Source organism: Dermochelys coriacea, chromosome 14 (assembly GCF_009764565.3).
Source record: "Dermochelys coriacea isolate rDerCor1 chromosome 14, rDerCor1.pri.v4, whole genome shotgun sequence".
Lineage (NCBI taxonomy): Eukaryota > Metazoa > Chordata > Testudines > Dermochelyidae > Dermochelys > Dermochelys coriacea.
Window position 1 is genome coordinate 8,101,987 of NC_050081.1, and position 22,999 is coordinate 8,124,985.

The window sequence follows — 22,999 nt, forward strand, 5'->3', positions numbered from 1 at the left end:
ACAGATTTATAATTTATAAATCTCTCCTCTGTTTTTTCCACCAAATGCATCCGATGAAGTGAGCTGTAGCCCACGAAAGCTTATGCTCTAATAAATTTGTTAGTCTCTAAGGTGCCACAAGTACTCCTTTTCTTTTTGCGAATACAGACTAACACGGCTGCTACTCTGAAACCTGAGAATATACCATGGCTGAGTGCTTTGATCCAAACCACTCTTTTGCCAAACGTTATTCAAGTTCATCCACTTGGCTTCCTTACACAATGAAGAGCCCTGGATTGTGGAGTGCACGGATGGGAAGCCCCAAAAGATTGCCTTCAAGGATTTACTCTAGACCATTCTGACAGTGGAGGGCTCCAAGCCCCCCAACTCAGACTGTCCACAAAATCCATGGAGAAGTCAAGGATTCCCTGAGAGGTCAGGGTTGTCTGCAAAGACACCCTGGACCTTCAGTTTGTCTCCAGGGTCCTCGAGCCTCCCTCAGCTCTATAACAGCCCCATATCTTCTGACACTCCCACTGGTGTCTTCCAGCACCTTTCCATAGCATGGAGGTCCTATGACGTATAGTAAGCGTGAACCACAGTTGCTAGTACAGGCTCCATCTGGATTAAATTAGGTACAGATTCTCCCTCAGTGTTCTTAGTTGAAAATTGAAAATATTTTTTATGCTACAAAAACATTTGTGAAAAAATGAGAACTTACACCAATTTTTGGTGAAAAATGTGCTGTTGTTGTTGTTGTTTTAAAAGTCATTTTTTGACAAAGAAAACTTTTTGTTCCAAAAATGCTGGCAAACTCTACTTACCTACCTCAGACAGGGTGCTTCAAGGCTTAATTAACGTACAGCGTTGGAATTTTGCTATCTGAGGTGACCCCAGAGTTCTTTCCCTGGGACCCCCCCACCCTCACCCCGCATGCTCTGGCTGGGGCCCCAGCACTCAGCCAGGCCTCTGCTTTATAATGTCCAAGTGGTTTTCCCACTCCAGTTCAAGTCCTCTGAGGCTCAGCCTTCTGACTGGGCCCTGCAAAGTCCACCCCATCCAAGGTTGTCAAAAAAAGAGAACAGAAGAGGAAATAAGACAAATGAATAATCCCAAGGTTTTCTTCAGGATTTCTCATTGGACTGTGGCCCTAAATAGAGTTCACAGGTAAATAGAAAGGTATAGTCCCCTCTCAAGAGGAGTAAGCATCCAGCTAGCTGGCTGTTTGGCCAGCTCACCCACCCTTCCTTCCTCTCTTCTGGACAGTGGTCATCCAAGGAGTTTCTGTCTTCCACTGGCTCTCTCTCCAGGAGCTGAGGACTGAAGGTCTGCTCTCCTCCCTGGTCTGCCCTCAACTGATCTGTGTTTCTCCCTCTGAAGTTCCTTCCTCCAATTTGGACATCTCTCTCAGATGTGAGGGAGCAGGGCCACCTGAGCCCACGTTAGCTCATCAACCTGTGTTGCCTGTATGGGGTTTGTATACCCCATCACAGAGGGTGAAGTACCATAATCGCCAGCTATAGTTTCAGGACAGGGACGTGTTTCAACAGCAGAAGAACACATCAGTGTGGGAGGTGGGGATTCTGCCTCGCTAGGCTCAGTAAACTTCCCTTCTCTGCAGGAAGCAGACTGCCGCTCTTTCCTCCATTATCCTTCCCCACTTAGGCACTTGCTGAATGGTCAAGAGGTTCCCTTTCAGCCTGTGTCAGTGCTGCTGAAGACAATGCTTGGTCAGGCGCCTGTCCTTGCCACTCGTGGCAGATGGTTAATTTTGGATGATGAATTCCTAAACCAAGTGTTCACAGATAACGAGTAATATTTTCAGTAGGCCAGGTAGGTAGTGGGCACTGTGCTTCCATACTAGAGAAGAACCTGAATCACAAAATTCTGTTCTCGAATCAGAGACAAATCCATCTCCACCAAAGTTTGGGGTATTTGGGCCCTTGAAAAAACCCAGCTTCAGGGTGTATAGGAGGCTATTGTTAGAATCAATAATGAGTTCTTCAGAATAAAAGTGGATTCACGCCCATCTTTATTACAAAGACAAATACTTTTACATTCTAACAGGAAAGTTAAAATTTACACCAGTCATGGCTCCTGGCCATGTCTTGCGTAAGAAGGGTACAGTCTTGCGGTCCTAAATATTAATGACACTGAGCTAGCTTTGCTCTTAGTTGGCTTATGGAACTTGCTGCACAAACCCAGCAGGGACGAGCTTGTAACCTGAGCTGCATCATTATGCGCATTAATAGAATCCTCACTTCCAAGTCTAGTCACCCAGTCTCCTGATATATCTCAACAGCTGTACATGTGGTCAGCTGTCCAGCCCAGCCCACAACCTGCTCTACTTTTGCATCACACGGTTGACATTTGAAAATGCTTAGGCATGCCAAGACTTTGAAGACCACTTCAGTAACTTGCAGCATTTCTTCAAGTAGGCAAACCTAACTCGACAGGGCAGTCATCGCCCGAGACAGTCTGCCCTATGCACTCCAGTGCAGTCCGGCCATGGATGAAGGCAAAGCACTGAAAATCCGGCTGACTTTCTCTGTTATTTTGGTTGGCATCTCTTTAATGTTTGCAGCTGTGGTGACTGATCACTGGGCAGTGCTGAGCCATAGAGTGGAGCATTACAATTCCACCTGTGAGGCTGCTCACTTCGGGCTATGGCGGCTCTGCACAAAACAGTTTTACATCCAAGACAAAGCTACCAAGGAGCGGAGCTGTGGGCTGATAACTCTGACAGGAGGTACGTGCTTGCATTCATTCCACTTACACCCTGAAAATGCATGGGAGAAAATGTCAGGCTATTCTTAGTGATGTCTTTAGGAAGTGAAAAAACATGCAGGAAAAAATACGGTTCGTTTCCATTGCACTTCATCTTACAAGATTCAACACGTCGATTTGGTTTTCATATTAGGCTGAAAATACACCTCACTGTCACATTTCCTCAAGGCCTTATCCTAAATGTATGATGCCCTGCCACCATATATATCTGTAAGCATATTTAATACACTACTCTTCAGCTCTTTCAGCAAAGATAGTGGCTGGTATAAAGGGGACCAGACAGGAGAAGGCAAAAGTCACAGAGAAATCAGGAAGAAGGATATTTTCCCACTAATGTTTTGCTGACATCTACAACACTGCAATGACTATGCAAGGCCATACTCAGGCAAAACTTCCATTGAGTCCACAGGGCATTTTGCCTGAGTGAGGATTACTGGGTGGGGCCGATATCTGGTTCACTAGAAGGAGTTCGTAGTTCAGAGAGCTATGCCAGAACCACTTGTTCTTGAAAGATCTTAAGTAATTCAAAAGCTACTCTTCATAACTAGTATTACTTAGGGCAGCAGGGAACTGCATGCAATGGTATATTTCTCCAAGTGCCAAAAATGCTATAAATTAAGTGAGAAATAATCTATCAGTGATTGATGAGGTCTCCTTAAATTTAATACAGTGACAGAAAGCAAATGTGCTCTGTGTTTGTGATGAAAGAAGTCTAATCAAACACTTTTCTTCATACTGCGTAGCTACATATTCTGAGAGTAGTCCCATTGAAATCAACAGGAAGGATGGAAGACTGCCCCCCTCACTAGTTTCCTGGAAGAGCATTACATTAGCATGATTTGTGAGAAGTTGTATTACATTTTTGCTGATTGCAAAGTCTGCTGCAATTTCCTGACTTTTCTAATTTCAAGAGGCTAATGGCAAATTGGATTATTTCCTAGACAGAAATTCCCCTGAATAACAGGATTCCCTTCTGATGACCACCCCAGGTTGAAGTTATAGTTAGATTTTAATATATTTGTAAATTTGCTATGAAATCATATAGTGATGATTCTCAATCTGTCTGGCTAAACTATTTATTATTAGACAGAAGAGGCTGATCCACAGCATTCAGATCTGGCTTTCCACCATAGTTGGGGGTGTTTGAATTGGGATGTTTCACTTAACCCCATTTCTAATTAATATAATAAATACATTTTAATATAGCTAGTAACCTTAGCTATAACATTGTCTCTGCACGTGTAGGAAGCTTTATGTTTAAGTGGGAGACAGACAGATTGGGAGAAATACATAAATACCAGACGTTGGATAAATTTAAAACTCGTAAATATCCAGCTGTCTCAGTAAAACAGATTCATCATCTATACAGCACAAAAGTGTTAGATATCTTTGACAGACATCAGCATGTGCTTGCATGGACATCTCACAGCTGTGCTATCCATGACCTCTGTGCTGGCTTCTTAAAGTGCAGAGTAAACAAATGGGTAATTATGGAGACAGCTGAGCTGAAGGCCTCTGTGGAGCAGCTTGACTGCAACAGTGATGACCTTTAGATATTGGATAGGTGGGCATACTTTTAAAGGGCTTGACAGATACTCCTGGGATTTGATGAAATTCAGTTTCAAAACCATTATATTCAATAACATTGAATTATTTCATGTGTGTCATCAGAAGTTCTAAAAGAGCTCTTTACAACCACTAATTAAATGTTCGCATCGCTGCTGTTAGGTAGATACTATTATCCCCATTTTTACATTAGGGAAACTGAGGCACAAGATCAGGTTTCAGCGTAGCAGCCGTGTTAGTCTGTATCCGCAAAAAGAACAGGAGTACTTGTGGCACCTTAGAGACTAACACATTTATTTGAGCATAAGCTTTCATGGGCTACAGCTCACTTCATCAGCCGCATGCAGTGGAAAATACAGTAGGAAGATTTTATATACACAGAGAACATGAAACAATGGGTGTTACCATACACACTATAATGAGAGTGATCAGTTAAGATGAGCTATTACTAGCAGGAGAGAAAAAAAACCTTTTGTAATGATAATCCAGGTGGGCCATTTCCAGCAGTTGACAAGAACGTGTGAGGAACAGTAGGGGTGGGGGAAATAAACATGGGGCAATAGTTTTACTTTGTGTAATGACCCATCCACTCCCAGTCTTTATTCAAGCCTAATTTAATGGTGTCCAGTTTGCAAATTAATTCCAATTCAGCAGTCTCTCGAAAGCTCAAATAAATGTGTTAGTCTCTAAAGTGCCACTAGTACTGTTCTTTCTGAGGCACAAGAGGGGTCAAAGGCTGGCCCAGGGCCAGCAGCGTATTAACGCCTAGGCCGACAAATGTGCAGGGGCAGCAAATTTATAACAGCAGCCAGATCCTGCTACACCCAGCACCGGTTCGCGCCTTCCGCCCCTGGTCCCGCCCCAACTCCACCCCTTCCCTGCCCCCATTCCCCGCCCCCTCCTTGCTCCTATTGGTCCCCTTCCCCAAATCCCCGCCCCGGCCCCGCCTCCTCTTCTGAGCGCACCGAGTTCCACCCCTTCCCCTCTCCTTCGCAAAGCTGTTTCGCGCACAAGCACTGGCAGGGAGCAGGGAGAAGCAGGACCCAGCGGCGCGCTCAGGGGAGGAGTCCGAGGTGGAGGCAGAGCGGAGGTGAGCTGCGGCGGGGGGCGACAATTATTTCAGGGCCTAGGAGGGGCAAAATCATTAATCCGCCACTGCCCAGGGCCAGCCACGCTGAGAGTCCATGGCAGAGCTTGGAAAAGAACTCAGATGTCCTGGCTTTCAGTACTCCACTCTCGCTGCTAGACTACACTGCTCCAGAATGGCACTTCTAGTTGTAATGATTTCACACAGCTGAGGAGAAATGCCAGCAAAGGTTGGCAGATTTGGATTAGTCAAGAAAAGCGAGTGAAACAAAAAACAAAGGTTCAGTAGGTGATCTGTGTGTCAGTAAATCTGTTTTTCTGCAAATCATATGCTATCACCATCATTTGAAAAATTACCATTATTTACCACTTGGTTAATAGTTACATACCCAGCCCTACTCAGGGGGAAGCGGGATAGCATTGTTTCTGTTTTTTATTACTTCTTGAGCTTAGCACTGTATAGAATATAGTGCGCAACTTCAAACTTGTAGTCTTATGGTTTAAGGCAGAAAGATTTACATTTTAGCCACACATTTAAAGGTTGTTGACAAATTGGAAAGGGCTCAGGAAACCGTTACAGAGAAGAACAAGATTCAGTGGCTCAAAGCTGAGGCTAGACAAAATCAGACTAAGTAATAATTTTCAAGGGTGGATAATTCACCATTGGAACATCTTAAATAAGGATATGGTGGGTTCTCCACTGCTTGGAGACTTTAAATCCAGATTGGATATCTTTCTAAAAGGTGTACTGTACCTCAGTCAGAAATGAGTGGCTTGATTAGGAGTCACTTGGTGAAATTCCATGGCCTGTTTATGCAGGAGGCAGATTAGAGAATCATAATGGATGAATCTACGAAATTGAGTCAGGAGTCCTAGGTCTGGTATGAAATTCCTGTTTGAATGTGAGCAAGTCACTTAACCTACCTCTTGTGCCTCAGTTCCTTATCTGTAAAAGCGGGATTACAGGCCTCACCTCACCTAGAAGATGCTATGCAAGTGCAAAAAATGATTATTTTTACGCCTTTCAGCGGGCTGTAGAGATAGGCTCAAGCCACTGAGTTCAGATCCAAGTGTGTGAGCCAAGGGAAATGTGTGAGCCAAGGTTTTGGTCTGTCTGTGTTGTGAAGGACCCCTGTGAAAGACCATATCTCATGGAGTTTAATTTATCTACTTCAGAAGGACAAAGGGGAACTCTGACAGTATTCAAACCTGCATTTCCAGGGAGCTTAGGCATTCCAGACATTGATATAGAGTGCTAATGGATCACAGTCAGAGCAGTTGGAGATATCTGGGTACACAGGTGCATGGTTTTGTTGGTAGCTAGCCAAGGATGGCCAGAATTTGGGAGGAATACATCATGTGGCTGCAGGGGAGAGAGACATTAATGGCAAGAATGCCTGTCCATGGTGGGCCTCCTGATTCACCGGTGACACAACTTATTCCTTCCAGCAGCTCATATCTTTGTTGGCTTCTTTATCATTTGCCCCTGCTAGTTCAGCTGGTTTTGCAGAGATTAGATAGACACATAAACAGGAATATTCCAGGGTTTACAAGGCCCTACCCAGTTTAGTTTACAGGAGCTGATCTGGATCATGATGGGTTGCAGGATACACAAAGTAACGGGTCTGTTGGGAAGTGATCTCAGCATCAACTCAAGCACGGCTATCATGATACGAAAACACAAACTACCACATGTAAGTCAGAACACAGCTGTAATGTAAAATGCTGTTAGCATCTTCCATTGGATTCCTATTAAACAACGCAGAACCCCCTTTGATTTTGAGATGAGCATGAAGAGCAACCTCTGTGGCTCTGTACGGTAAATGGGTTTGTTCATGAGCACAGGAAAAGGACCTGGGTCCCAAGGAGTTTTTCATACTTCTACATAGCCATTTTCTTGCCTTCTTCAGAAATAAACTAGTGATTCTCCCTCTCTCTTACTGTCAAGAGCATGGTGATAAAAAGTGTTAGGGGACCTGAAGAAATAGAGACAGATCATGTCCCTTAAAGCACCGGTGGCCAAACCGTGGTATATGAAAAGCTGGCTGGAAACACGGTACTGCCTCCTGTTTCTAGTTTCCAGATGCTAAATTACATAGAGGAAGCCAGGAATACATTAAATATTGCCCTAATTTTACTTTTCCATGTAGGCAATTGCTGTAGTTGCCACGGGATGTTCTGTGATTGTGAAAAGGAGGGGAGGTGGTGCATGCAATCATGTACAGTAGTGGAGATAGGTTGGGCAGTTATGAATGAAAGGTGAAGTGATCCAGGAAATCATGAGTGGGAAAGAAGTTAAACCCAGTGATGCTGAATGATAGTGGAGGTGTCCAGGTAGTCATGAATGGCAGCAGAGAAGGTCCAGGAAAATCATGAATGGAAAGGGAATTAAGTCCAGTGATCATGAATGCAAGGGGAGCTGGGCTGGGTGACCGTGAATGGGAAGGGAGGTGTCCACAAGAGACTCTGTTATGTTGTGGACTATGCTATGAATACGTTTGAGAACCTTTGCCTTAAACAGAAGCTATTCGTAGCTCATTGATAGGTTTTTTTTACTAGCTCAACAGGGTAACTTCATGGCAGAGATATCGCAATTAGGGGTAGAGAAAAGCCAAGGATTCTGCAAAGCTTTCATCTATTGTGAAATCCATTTTAAATCCCTATTATGTAAACAGAGTGTGACACAAATGAGGTGATTTTTAATTCATGATGTGGACTGTAAAGGACAGAAGTGGCGCAGTTCTGTTGAATAACAGGGGACTGTGTTGATAAAGAGATTCTTGGGAGTAGAACAGAGTCGTTTAAATGATGTGCTGAAGCATTTTTATGATGACCAGAGAGTTAATTGCTGGGCAATACCGTTGTTTTAATTTGAGCAAAGTTAGTAAAAGGTCCCCTCCTCTCATGCTAGAGGCCCAGGGAGACATGACTCATTGATGCATATTGATTCCATCAAAATTAACCCAATACTCACAGGGTAGACTATTTACTTGTGTTTAAGGTTTGCCACTTGCATTCAATGGGGCTGCAGCAGTGTAACTTAGGGTACATCTACGCTGGAGCTGAAGGTAAGGTAGACATACTTGCAGTAGCTCCAACTGAACTAAAGCACTAAAAATAGCAGGATAGCCACAGCGGCATGAGAGCAGGGCAGGCCAGCCATGCTGAGTACAATCGACTCTGAAATCCAGGCTACCCCCAGGCAGCCAGGGTTATGCCACTCTTTTCAGTGCACTAACTTTGTCAGAGCTAGTGTGGGTATGTCTGCCTGAGCTGGAAATTACACTCCATCTCCAGTGGAGACATACTCTGAGAGAATAAATCTGTGTACCACATCCAGTGTTGCGGTGGGATATCTCCTGCATTTCATGTGCAAAAAGCCTCTCCCTGCTGATCCATCGTAGCTTCATGCAACTTGAACAAACTGCTCCAAAACCAGTGCAGCAGCGTCATCCAGCCAATTTCCTGTGGTACACGCAAAGCTGTGGCCCTTGCCCCTGATCAGTTCATGGATGGTTGATTTTTGGACCCTGGCTTTGCATTAATCAGCACAAACCAAGTTTCTCTTCTGCCAACACCTCACTTTTCTGGAGACTAGTTAAAAGCAAAACCAATGGCTTAAAGACTAAGCATTTCCATTTTGTCTTGGTTCCCCTGCCCTCTGTCACAGGGATCAAAGGATCCCAACAACAGCCTCCATCTCCCCAGCATGGAGCAGCATTGATACATATTCTCAACCACCATACGCTCACTGTCAAAGGGATGCGGCTTCCCCACGCTAGCCACCCCAGTCCTGATTGCTTGGAGACACTTTGTTCTCTTGTGTGCGCATCCCTTGCAGTTTTAGCCTCAGTATGCAGCAGCTTAAACACAAAACCCAGTCACAAGTGTTTGAGTCCAGACATGTTTGCTCGAATCTTTTTCAGTGATAAAAGGCAAGCAAATGAGCAGAAGCTGAGAGACAGAATAAATATCAGTTTATAAAAAAAATATAATAAAAGAACTACCTCTCAGAGGAAACTTCAGCTAATGAGCCCATGCTCATTAGTGTGTTATGCATGCTGCTCTGTAACTGTCTGATCTGCTATTGGAGAGAAAATAAATACCGTACTTGTAACAGCAACTCCAGAATATGCCATCTACACTGTCGGAGACATGAAAAGAACTGGGTTGATAAAGTGCAATATTATGGCATCTTATTACCATTAAAATTAGCTCTTTAAATATACACAGCACTTTACAAAGGTTTGTCTACACCGGGGGGTTGCTCTGGCTGCAGCCATTCATGCCCGGACCCTGATGTAGTGGTTCCAGAACAAAAGCCTAGTGTAGACAGCTAAAGCCATAAACTGCACCAGAGATGCTTACCCTGGATTCACACCGCACTAATGGCTTTGTGAGTCTACACCAGGGGTTTGCACTGGGTTCAGCTGTGGCTGGCTACCAGTGGCTGAAATTTCCGGGGTGCTGCAGTGAGATGAACAGCCTCACAACCCACTGACTTTATAGTCTTTTCTTCCCAACTTCTTCCAGCCTCCATTATTTGTTCTACAAATTATGACCATTTGTGATCTGGAATGGTTAAATTCCCTGCAGTCTTGGAAGTATTCCCCAGTTTTACTATGGCAAATATAACCTCATGGTACAGTAAATGTGAGATTTTTAATGTAGTCTGTAAAGGCAGGGTGGACCATAGTCTCTTCAAAGTATCTGGCTGGTCATTAGCAAAGCACAATCAGACAATTTTATGGTCCCAGTTGGCTATGTTTGCAGGATCTTGTTGATTACACAACTTCTATCCAAATTCTTGGCAAGGGGATGTTCTTTCAGCTATATGTACTTGTACAGTTAAATGAGTTATAAATAAATGCTAAGTGCAAATAAACTCCCTCCAAATGGTACAGCTAGCAAAGCTTAATGTCAATGGGCATCATCCCAACAGACCCTTCCCCTAGCACTCACTCCAGAGGCAGAAAACATTGTTTTTCGCAGGCACAGAGAGATGCTTTCCATCCTGAGTCCCCAATCTTTGTTCACAAGGGTCACACCAAAGAATAGTTATTTGTGACACCAGTAGGATAGCCCAAGGAAGCCTGGGACAGTGGGACCCCGCTCTGTTATAGGAAAACTCCACTTGCTTCAATTGTGTTTCAATAGACAGTGAAGCTTTACTGAACTGTAAAAAGATTCCAGGCTGCAAAACCTCATCGATTCGAGCTACTAGCAAGGCAGCGAATTCTTCCCTCTAGTCTCTGCTACTTGTCTTAACTGCCAGGAATGGCAAGATGGCAGATAAACCTGTCAACAACAGTGGCAAAGAGTCTGAAACAGGAGAGGGAGCTCTTACGCTCACAGCCAAGTCAGAGGGGAAGCTAGGGTAGTGGGACTCTTCCAACCCAAGGCAGGCAGGGGAAAGGAACCCCTTCTGAATTTAGCAGAGGAGAGGGAGCTGCATTCCCCATTACTTTCCTTACTTTAACCCCAGATCCTTCCAGAGGTGTGATGTCCCATGCAGCTCCCTGGCTTAGTGGAGAGAGCATTAGGCAAGGAAAGAAGGAGGGATGCCATTCTGGAGGGGGTGAGTTGGCAATGGCAAAGAGGAGAGGGGGGAAGATGCAAAGCCAGCCAAGGGGGTGCCAGTCTCAGGAAATGCCCCAGCATGGGGCACCGAGGAGACAGGAATCTGCACTGGCTGCTGATGGAAGGAAAGGATTTTCTGTAATTCCTTCTTAAAACAAAAAGGTTGACTCCCTAGGCAGTGCTTTCTTTGGGAACAGTGTCTGAGGTTTTGCCCGATGACAGCCTTGTGATTGCTTTATCTCTGCTTATGTAGCCGGCTGCCTTTCGGGCAGCAGGCATTCACCTGCTCAGACATAAAACACTCTATGCCAATTTCTCCTCTCCTCTACACATGTGCAACCCCTGGGAAGTCAGCAAAGTCACCAGATATTCATCTTGGTGTCAGAGGAGAATTCACCCCTTGTGGACTCAAAAGCATGTCCTTTCTAGGGTTGCCAACCTGCCAGGATTGTCCCGGAGTCTCCAGAAATAAAAAAAATAATCTTTCATTAAAGATAATGTCATGCGATGGAACCTCTAGAAATTCATCTGACCAAAGCTGGCAACCCTAGTCCTTTCCCAAGTACCTTAGAGGCAGCTCTGCCAGCAGAGCTTGCTGTGCATAGTAAATATAATGTACACAGATCAGATTACAGACTGGCTAAAGGTTAGCACTTCTTCATGCACTTGGCCACCAGCTTTTAGGAAATCCAAGTTCCATTTCCTTTTCTTGATTCTTGTCACAATCCCGTGTGTGTAATATGCCACAGAACGTTCCGAAGCTACGCTAAGTGACATTAGGCCTGATCCGAGAAACCGATGGGGACTTACATATCGATTAACGTTCTATTATTTTATATTAGCGGCTTGTGGAGAGGTCAAGTGAATTTGAAACCACCAGCAGGACGTTTCTAGGCAATGAGTTTGTGTTGTTAGGGTTTTTTTTTACTGGCATGGATAAGAAGTATTCTCTAATAACAGAAGCATAGGCTCAAGGCCCATTAAAGCCACATGAAGCACATATTTAAGTAGTTTGCTGGATCAGGGCATAAATCACTGTTTAAAGTCCCTCATTGCCTGGTTTGTTCTTAGATGAACTGCATACTGGACACGTCTGCAGCAAATTCAGGATTAAGGTCCCATTAATCTCTACCCATTTGAATTTTTCAGTTCCATTACTGTAAAAGAAAATTGTATTTCCCTAATTTTGGTTTCTTAAACTCAGTTATTCTTAGCAACTGATATTCTCCTTTGTTTTTGTTCAGACCGTAACTGTTCCTACTTCAAACACTTCTCTCCAGGGCAGAGCACAGAGATATTTGAAAGAACCACCCAAAAAGGTAAGAATTTGCTTGGACGAATTCTCTACTAGCATTACATGAACTGAGTGTATATGGGAACTAATGTAAAGGGTTTCACCAGATTTAGGGCCCACTGAAGTCAATTGGGAAGCACCTATTGATTGTATAGGGACTTAAAACAGACAGTTGGCACTGAGATGGGCTTCATATCCCATGAATCGATGCTCTGGACCAGCCCAGGCACCACATTCCCGGGGAGACCAATTTTCAAACAGCAGTCCTTTTCTTCTGTTGTCCATGTCCCATGCTTGGTTTCTGCTCAAATTGTTCCTTAGGCACATGAAACTGGCATTATACATATAAGGGCCAATTTGGAAACCCCAAAAGCTTTTTCACCATATGTATGGCACTCACAACACTGACACTCCCTCCTACCTCTAAACAGCAACAACAAAGGATATTAATAAAAATCAAAATAAATAAACAAAAATCCAACCCCAAGCAGAGTTTTGACTCCAATGAGAGAGAGGTACCCGAGGCTCCACGTAGCCCCCCTAAGGTCTTTGCTATTGCTATAATGTGACAGGCACTCAAAGAAAGAAAGATCTAGGCCACAGCAAAGATACCCACATCTGAAATCTGACCAGATAGTGTTTTCTCTGCTTGCATGTGGAAAACTATCTGCATCTCACAGACAATTTAGACCCTTTCTAATCAGTCCTTACTAAAACCTTATTTTTAGCATTAGTCTGAAGTGCTTGCCTCTCTTACTGAGGACACATCTCCTTACATCTTGCTACACAACACATTGTAGTGTGGAGTAAAGTAGACACTGATTGCATTTCACATAATAAACCACCTGCTTTGCTTCCACTATAAATAAAAATGATGGGAAACCCTGCAGCATATGGTTTTCCAAAGAAGCAATTTCCCCCAGACACAAGGAAGACTGTGAATTTGAAATGATACTCTGAGTGGAATAAAGAACAAAAATCGGAGCTACCTGCTTTTGTTACCCATTTATACAATATTATATCTATCCATCCAATCTGAAAAATGTCTCCACTACATTGTTAGTCACTTCAGAAGAAAGTTGAGAAAAACGTTTTTTCTTTGAAGAGAGGGAAAAAGCCAAAACCATCACAAAAGGCTCCTAAATTGCAACTAACTCTTTCAGGCAGTTCAAACACATAGCAAATAACACACAGGAAAAAATTTTTAAGAAAATGCCAATAGAACAAGGAGTATGAAAAAACAATGAGACCAAAGAGCAATATGCTTTGGCCTACTACAAAAATAGCTGCATTTCTATGGAAGCCAATTAGTAAGAGGCAGAAAGATTCTTATTGATTCTGCTTAGAAGATAATTTTTAAAAAATAACACAGAAGGCAAATAACACCAAGTGGTGCTATGTTTCATGCCTGGCTACACATGTTAAATATTAAACACATCTGAAAACTAATGCAATATGTAAGTGAAGATCTGAATTATTCAACTGTCAATTTCTCCCCTCCATTCAGATATTGAACTGTGTTTTGGCTGGGTGAATTATCTTACACATAGCTTAGCTTGGCTGGATGGAACACCTTTGGAGCAAGTTTATTCCCATGCTCTTGAGAAGCTAGATTTTCACAGAGCTGGGAAATTTTGTTTTGCAGGATGAGGAGAGGATGTTGCTGTGTGATTCTGGGTAAGTCATTTCACACACACACACGCATACATCCGTTTCCCCTTTCCCTTTCTTGTCTATTTAGCTGTCAAAGGTCTGGGGCAGAAAACTGTCTCTAAATATATGTTTGTATATTGCCTAACACTGTGTGGCCCTGATGACAGTTGGAGCCTATAGGTGCTACTAAAATAAACATGTATAATAAAAATAGCATTGCTTTCTTTTTGCTTTTTTTTTTTTAAAGGAAAATCTAGATAGAATAATGGAGTAAACACTTTTAAAGATTTAAGACCAAATCGCCACCCTCTTGGATAAAACCTATATGGGAGGAAATCTAATAAACTAAAAAGTTGGTCATGACAATTTATTACCCTATATTAAGCTACTTCTGGGCTTTTCTCCTCCAGATTCTACCTCCAAGCCAACTCAGTTTAAACATTTGCAGGGGATGGTTTTAGGAAGTAATGGCAAATCTTCAAACAGAACATGAGATCTCGTGTGCTCATTTGTGAGGCAAAATGTGTTTGTACTGTACCTAGCACAGTGGGGTCTGGGTCCAGGACTGAGGCTGGTCAGCACTACTGCAATACAAAAAAATAATAATTACGGCAACATATTTTTATGCTCACCTATTTCATCATAGGGCTCGGGGGGCGGGGGGGGGGGATTGTGTGTACAAACAGAAAAGTGCCCTGGTCTGACCCTTTTGTAATCCCATTGAGCCCAGGGCAGACAATGTAACTACTTGTGAGGGTGCGGCCTAGTCAAGTGAGGACCAAGCCCGGAGTTTCTATCATGTCATTATGTGTGTCATTTGCTTTTTTCTACCAGGGGCGTTTAGAAAGCGTCTTTGTCCCTACTCTTTTGAGTCTTGTGTCTGCTCCCACTGAATTCAGCAGGGACATGACCAAGACCCCTAGCGGCTCACCACACTTCTTCAGTGCTAGAAATACTTGGGTCTCTTGGGCCAGTTATCTGCATCAAGGAAAGAGCAGCTGTTATGATTTTAAATGTTTTCTTTCCTTTGCTGAACTGATCCCATTGCAGAGGCCCTGGGGTGGGCAGGAGAACGCAGGAAGTCGCACCCATTCATCTGTCTCTCCCTCTGTTTTGCCTCGGCAGAGTACAGCATTTCCGCTGCAGCCATCGCCATCTTCAGCGTGGGCTTTGCAATCATTGGAACAATCTGCATCCTCTTATCCTTTAGGAAAAAAATGGATTATCTCCTGAAGCCAGCGTCCATGTTCTATACCTTTGCAGGTAGGCCATTTGGTGAGACTTAAAAGAGATGTATGCACTTAGATCTTAGGGCAACGAGCATGACAGAGAGCGAGGTGTCATGAAGGCTGCATTCATCTCCTTGCAGCAGGAAGGCAGATCGTTCCATACAACTGAATTTATGTTACTGAGCTCTGAAAATGTGCCTGACACACAAGAGTCAGCTCTCGGAGGCTATTCTGTGCGAGTGTATCTGAAATGTTGGAACACGGTAGAATCACCTCTAGAAAATGGGCATTTCTAAAATATTCAGTGTTAGACCCTGCTGTATAGCAGGGATATGTGGGAGATTCTAGGGACATAAATCTGTCCAGGAGATATTGAGCACCAGTGTCACATCCTCAGCACAAACCTGATGTAGGAAGGGGTGTCACTCATGATCCTGAATACGCTTCAAGGTTCCCCTGTTCTTGATAAGGCATCTGCCACTACATTTTCTTTTCCCTTGAAGTGGATTATTTCCATGCCATACTCCTGCAGAGCTAGGCTCCAGCCTAACAGTCTATGATTGGTCCATTTAGCTCAGTGCAACCATAGAATCATAGAATCATAGAATATCAGGGTTGGAAGGGACCCCAGAAGGTCATCTAGTCCAACCCCCTGCTCAAAGCAGGACCAAGTCCCAGTTAAATCATCCCAGCTAGGGCTTTGTCAAGCCTGACCTTAAAAACCTCTAAGGAAGGAGATTCTACCACCTCCCTAGGTAACGCATTCCAGTGTTTCACCACCCTCTTAGTGAAAAAGTTTTTCCTAATATCCAATCTAAACCTCCCCCATTGCAACTTGAGACCATTACTCCTCGTTCTGTCATCTGCTACCATTGAGAACAGTCTAGAGCCATCCTCTTTGAAACCCCCTTTCAGGTAGTTGAAAGCAGCTATCAAATCCCCCCTCATTCTTCTCTTCTGCAGACTAATATTATATTAGCAGGGAGTCCGTTAAAACCTTACTTTTTTATTATAGAAATAAGGCTTAACCTGCTTCACAGCCCAAACTATGTCACAGCATTCCCGCTCGATGACGTGGGGGGGGGCATTGTTTTACTCCAAGATGCAGTGGGGGGGGCTCTTGTCTCCCACCCCATCCTGCATTAACACTGCCCTAGTCCAATGTTAGAAGCATCAGTATTCAGCACAAAGGGTTTGCTGACACCAGGGCTGACTAAAACCGGGTCTTTAGACAAAACCTCCTTTACGTCCTTGATGCCTCTCTTCAGCTGGCTCATTGGCTTTAATTGCTGCTAGTTGTTCCATGAGTCTTTGGTGGGCTCTCAGCTTAACATCCTCAGCTATTTTTTTTTTTGGTCTCCCTGATCCACAATTCCACCTTCAGTCTCTGGAGCTCATGTTCTTCCTGGGCTGCCTGGTACAGCAATTGGGCCAGTTCCAATGGCGTGTTTTCTTCTGTGGCATCTGGGGCAGAAAGGTGATTAGGTTCCACCTGGCCAGCATTTATGAGTGAAGGTCTATGCTTCTGAAATGGAGTTTTTGTTTTATAGGATGTTCCCTTCTCCTTACATCACTTTTCAAGGTCTTTTCTGTGAAGACCATCATCTGACTGTGGTTCAATCATTGTGTCTAATCTTGAACCTTTCAAACTCTCAATATCAAGTTTAAACTTTTAACAGAGCTGGGTTATGATCTATAAATCCAGTTGACCTGTGGCATGTGAATCCTGCCAAGACTATCCCAGTGTCAAGCTGCCTCGAGTGCCTCAGAAGCATGAGTACCAAGCTCAGGGCAGACCCTTAGGAAGCAGGTCACACCTTGGGTACTGCAATCTATCTCAACACCTGACTCTGTGACAGATGGGCCCTGACACCAACAATCACAACCATATTCAGGTTACTCCCAGTTCCAAAGGCCCAGTCACTTACCCCAGGTCAATTAAACTCTAAATCTGACACCAATGGTAATGCTTGTAGCCAATCCTCTAATAAGTGAATTAAAGATTTATTAACTAAGAAAAAGAAATGAGAGTCATTGACAAGGTTAAAGCGAGTAAACACACACACACACAAATGAGGTTTAGGCTTAGGTTCCAAAAGGTAATAGGTGCTTCTATAATAAGCAAGCTCGATGTCTGTAGGGCTAATCCAGGCCAAGCACTAGGGATCTTTTGCTTATGCTTAGTAATTCTTGATCCTCAGAGTCTAAGCAGCATAAAAATAAAGTTTCTCCCTATTAGGGATTTTTATTCCCTTCCCCTGGAGTTCAGGCTGATGGAATGAATCCCCATGCACGTCTCTGATTCATGGGTGTGAGGGAAACAATCAACAAACATTTTGCCTGCACAATGGCTCATTTGGTTTGACAATGGCTCATTTGGTTTCAGTGGGCCTCCTCACAGACAGGACCTAACACCTTTTGTAGGAAGCCAGCATTTTACATGAGTTAATGCTTGTTTCTGGTGAGTTACCTAGTTACAGATCTAACTGCTAACATGGGGGACAGATGTTCTAAGTGAGATTACTACATGCCACATTCTAGCAATATTTCATAAAGTCTAAACACTAAACACATTCTTACAAACTTAACATCTATTTTAGAAAAGTTAACACACAGGTGAGTCAGACTAGTTTCCAGCTCTGCATATGTCCGTGTTCAGTTGAGGCCTAGAGGCCTTGGCATGAGCTGGCACCTGGACTGCCAGCGTGACACAAGGCACAAATCAAAGGTCATCTGACTCAAGCCTCAGATTATGACGCTATCTCAAAAAAACACGATGGTTGAATTTTCACTGCAGCCAGCACTATCTTTTCAACCCATCCTCCTCTTGCCTGTTAAATACCATGATGTTACTTAGGTAGCTCAGTGATACAGGCTTTAGAACAGCCAGCTCCCAGAGAATGCTTTGGTGACCAAATGCATGGTTTTAATTCTACTGTTTTACTTGCTGTTGAAATGCATAGCAGAAAGAGTGAATTATACCGTGTTTTCTTCACTTTTCAAGAAGCCCTACTTTACATTCACAGCTTCATGAAGCACTTTGGCTCTGATCATTCCCAGCCATGTTTAGCCTTAACCAACACCTGCCCATAGGACTTTTTGTTTCTCCTTAAAAATGAGGCTGAGATTTTCAAAGCTGCCTAAATATAAAATGTTATTTCAAGCTCAGATATAAATCATTGTCTGAATTTGGGTGCCAAACTGGCAGGACTATTGGTCCCTGTTGCATGGCTTTTCTTGTGCCTTACAGCTCAAAAGGTGACTTGATTACAGTCCATATCTAAATAGGGAGCAGATATCTTTACTCCAAGGGCTCTTAGTCTAGCAGACAAAGGCAATACAAGATCCACAGTGACTGAAATTTGAAGTTAGAAAAATTCAAACTGCAAGTGCACATTTTTACAGTGAGTAGGGTGACCAGATGTCCCAATTTTATAGGGACAATCCCAATATTTGGGGCTTTTTCTTATATAGGCTCCTATTACACCCCCCCACCCCATCCTGATTTTTCACACTTGCTATCTGGTCAGCCTAACAGTGAGGGTAATTAACCCTTAGATCTGCTTGCCAATGGATGTGGTAAGTTCTCTGTCCCTTGGAGTTCTTCAGTCCAGAGTGAAGATCTTTCTAAAAGACACACTCTAGCTCAACAAGAAGCCAGTGGGTACGATGCAGGAATGAAGTTCTATGGCCTGTTATGCAAGAGGTTTGATTAGGTGACCCAATTGGTCCTTAAAACCTATGAATCATCTATGAACCTCACTGCGTAGTCTTCTAACCAGAAACGCGGGCAAAGGGGTCAGTTATGAATGAAAGCAATAAGGACTGAAACCCCGGCTCTCTAGCTCACCCCTCTCTTATTTCTCCAGGCCTGTGCATGATCATCTCTGTTGAAGTCATGAGACAGTCTGTGAAAAGGATGATTGACAGCAAGGAGACTATCTGGATAGAGTACTACTATTCGTGGTCTTTTGCCTGTGCCTGCACCTCCTTCGTCCTGCTCTTCATCTGCGGGATCGCTCTTCTGCTAATCTCTTTGCCTCGCTTCCCACAGAATCCGTGGGAGTCTTGTATGGATGCAGAACCAGAGCACTGAAGGCCTTCATCTAGGCTCACTGCTTATGCATAACGGAAAGTGCTGTAAAAGATTTGATACTTTTTTTTTTTAAAGTGTCAGGATGGTGGAGTATGAAGACAAAAGTGTCCTTAGTTAAAAACCAGGTTATTGAACCAAAGGGAAGTTCTACTAATTATTGTTTGTTTGGGTTTTTAAAAAAAAAAAAAAGCACAAAGATCAGCAGCTTGGGTTACTCAATTTGTACCCTCAATCCACCGAATGCTGGGCAAAGTCATCGGCAATTTGGGGATGCATTCGGCAAATGCAGTTGAAGGAAAGTGCGAGAGCACGAGATGGTTTAATGAGAAGGTGCATATTCTAGTGGTTAAAGCACAGGACTGGAGTTGGGAGATCTAGGTCACATTACTGGCTTGGCCACAGACTCACTGTGGGACTTATAGCTTCTCTGTGAGTCAGTTTCCCCATCTTTACAAAGAGAATATTGCTTCCCTATCTCACTGGGGTGGTGTGGGGCTGATGTTTGTACATAATTTGGAGATCCTCCCATTGGAAGTGCTGTCTCATTAGCAGTGTTACAATAAAAGAGATTTAGGGATAAAATCGCTCTTACAAATGTACCTCCTAAACTCTACAAATTATTTTGTTCTGCTGACCTAAGCACTTGTCATAATTAAAACTCCTTCGAGGAGTCCAGTGGCACTTTAAAGACTAACCAATTTACTTGGGCATAAGCTTCGTGGGTAAAAAACCACTTCTTCAGATCCATCTGAAGAAGTGTTTTTTTACCCACGAAAGCTTATGCTTATGCACCACATAAATCTGTTAGTCTTTAAGGTGCCACCAGACTCCTCGTTGTTTTTGTGGATACAGACTAACACGGCTACCCCTGTGATCATTAAAAGTTCTATGACTCCTGTCGTATTTGAATGCTAATGGCAAAGCCAAGCAAGTACTGACCTGTAGGGACAATGTTTTCCTTTAATAAAGAGATGGAATCCCCCACTGAGGTACGATTCCTGTTTTCAGAACAATGGTTTTGGGGGATGAACCATACAGGTGTCTGCTTCACTGTAACTCAGAGTGGTATTTCCTGTACAGAGCTTCACATTTGTGTCTTGTTGCTGACCTTTTGTCGGAACAGCCCACTTGATGCTTCTGTTTTGCAAAAGCGTTTTTAAGCAAGAACTCTCTAAGGGAACTGCCAAGGAGGGATGGACTTTATAAACAAAGCTGAGTGAATCTCACGCGTTAAAAAACTACATAGCTGTTATTTATGCGTGTTTGAAAGAAAATGTATGCTGTTTTGCTCAGCACAGTGTGTGGAACAACCACACAGGAAGCCAACTGTATGATGTAAAAGTTATTCATTGTACTGCATCATGACTGCCAGTGCTTCCCAAAGGGCAGAGACGCTCTGTTCTGTGACCAATGCAGAATAATGGCTTAATAGGTCACCATGGCATTGCATAGGTACATTAAGATCTGCTTCTGACACTTAAAGCATGGAAATGGGCTGGTGATTTCTGAACCTGGAGCCTCATCATTAATGTGATAGCTAATTCTACTCTTCAGCAAGATGGGGACATCCATGTTCCTCAATTTGCCACCTCAAAAATATGAGGTAAAGCCTTAATCTGATGTACATTAGGAACCATGTGGGATTCAAATGTAAGGGCTAAATAACATGCCTTATTTAGTTACTGACACCCCTTCCCCAAGGAAAACTCCCACTGATTTCCACAAAAGGCAGATTTCAGGGAGCGATGAATAGGGACCATTATCTAAGCTGCTCAACGATTTTTGTTTTAGCATGAAAAACATTGGAAAAAATGGGCAGTTTTGGTTTCATTTGAAATTTTGTCTTTTCTTTTCCAAATTTTAAAATTCGTTTCAAATTTTTGGGAGGGGGTTCCCTTTCCTTCCTTTTCCAGTCAGAAAAAATGGGGACTGAGAGTCCACTGAACAAGTCTGAAAAAAGTAAAAAAAGAAAAAAAGAGAGAAAAGGGATGGGTGGGAGAATGTTACTTCCTCTCATTTTGCTAATGTAAGACCATTCATTATGGTCCCAGAAGAGGGCTGGGAGCATAAAAAACAGAAACGAGGAACGTGTGACTATTTTGAAGAGAGAGAAATTGTTTTGTTTTTTTACTATTTGTTAAAACATTTTGAAAGGAAACATGTCAAAAACATTTTTTCACGCAATATTTCATTTTCCAAAATACAGCTGATTATTTTGACAAAAATATCTTGTGTAGAAACATTTTCAGCCAGACCCTGTTATTTCAATTGCTTGCTTCAGCATTTCTGATAGAGTCTAGTGGTCTGAGCATGCAGCTCAAGGTGCCAGGAAGTCCTGGCATCTAACCATGGCTTTGACAGCCCCAGCTTCTCACAGGTATTTAGACATCAAACTCCCATTGATTTCAGTGGAAGTCTAGGTTAGGTTAACTCCCCACCCTATGGAGTTAACCTAACCTAGAGATAGCACCTATCTTTGAGGATCTGGGCCTTGGAGCCTGAGTCAGCTGAATTACACCAGAATAAAACTGGAGTTCCTCAGGGGTGTGAAACAGGCTGTTACCATTACATCTCCGTTTCCCCCTCTGTAAAGTGGCAGTAATAGTACAGGGATTTTGTGAGGCTCCGTTAATATTGGTTGAGTACTTTGAAGCTGGAAAGTGCAAAGTGTTACTTAGTATACTTGTCATAGGAAGTTGGGATTCAGTAGCGTGAGTTGCATTTTGGATCTAAAATGAGGGATCTTGCCTCATGCTGAGGGACGATATCAGCTGCCATTGAATAACTGTGAACCGCCAAATGGTATCAACATGTGATGTTTGGATACAAATGACATTTCACACCCGCCTGAGAAACACATCTCATTGTTTCAGAGTAGCAGCCGTGTTAGTCTGTATTCGCAAAAAGAAAAGGAGTACTTGTGGCACCTTAGAGACTAACAAATTTATTAGAGCATAAGCTTTCGTGAGCTACGAAAGCTTATGCTCTAATAAATTTGTTAGTCTCTAAGGTGCCACAAGTACTCCTACATCTCATTGTGTGTCCCTTCCGAACAATAGCCTGAGGAACACAGGGGCATGTGCCAAACAAGAGAAAAAGGAATCACTATGGATGATTCATAAAGAAACGTGGTACAGACCAAACTCAGATGTAATGGATTACACACCAGCGTAATGGGTTAAGCTGGGTAAAATATTTGGGATGAGTGAAGGGGATTTCCAACGTATTCACCAAGCAACAAGGGACAAATGAGAGTTTTGGACATCTGAGGTTTGGCTGTACAGTTCTTGAACCTGAGAATCCCAGCTTGCTCTGTGAGTTCCACTGAATAACATTGTGCTCCTGAAGCAAAGACACACACCTTATGGAAAGTCATGTTTGCTGCACTTTTCCGAGCTCAAAAGGTTATTCAAGTTTATCTTATAATTGTTCTTTGATGAAAAAATGTCTTTAAATTTTTATATCAGACACAACCTGCCCAATGGTCAAAAGAACAATCATACTGGGTCAGACCAACAGTCCATCTAGCCCAGTGTCCTGTCTTCCGACAGTGGCCAATGCCAGGTGCCCCGGGGGAATGAACAGAACAGGTAAATATCAAGTTTCAGAGTAGCAGCTGTGTTAGTTAATTCACTAAAAGAAAAGGAGTACTTGTGGCACCTTAGAAACTAAGAAATTTATTTGAGCATAAGCTTTCGTGAGCTACATCAGAATGCATCCGATGAAGTG

General features: G+C 43.2%; 1 protein-coding gene across 1 annotated transcript; it reads left to right on the top strand.

Annotated features, from left to right (window-relative positions):
* The first annotated feature begins 2,444 nt into the window (after window positions 1-2,444).
* CACNG1 (calcium voltage-gated channel auxiliary subunit gamma 1) lies at window positions 2,445-20,481 on the top strand. The gene is made up of 4 exons (XM_038372187.2): window positions 2,445-2,728; window positions 12,243-12,317; window positions 15,071-15,208; window positions 19,044-20,481. The coding sequence occupies exons 1-4, from the start codon at window positions 2,488-2,490 to the stop codon at window positions 19,268-19,270; spliced, it is 681 nt and encodes a 226-aa protein (XP_038228115.1). The 5' UTR covers window positions 2,445-2,487; the 3' UTR covers window positions 19,271-20,481.
* The last annotated feature ends 2,518 nt before the right edge of the window (window positions 20,482-22,999 follow it).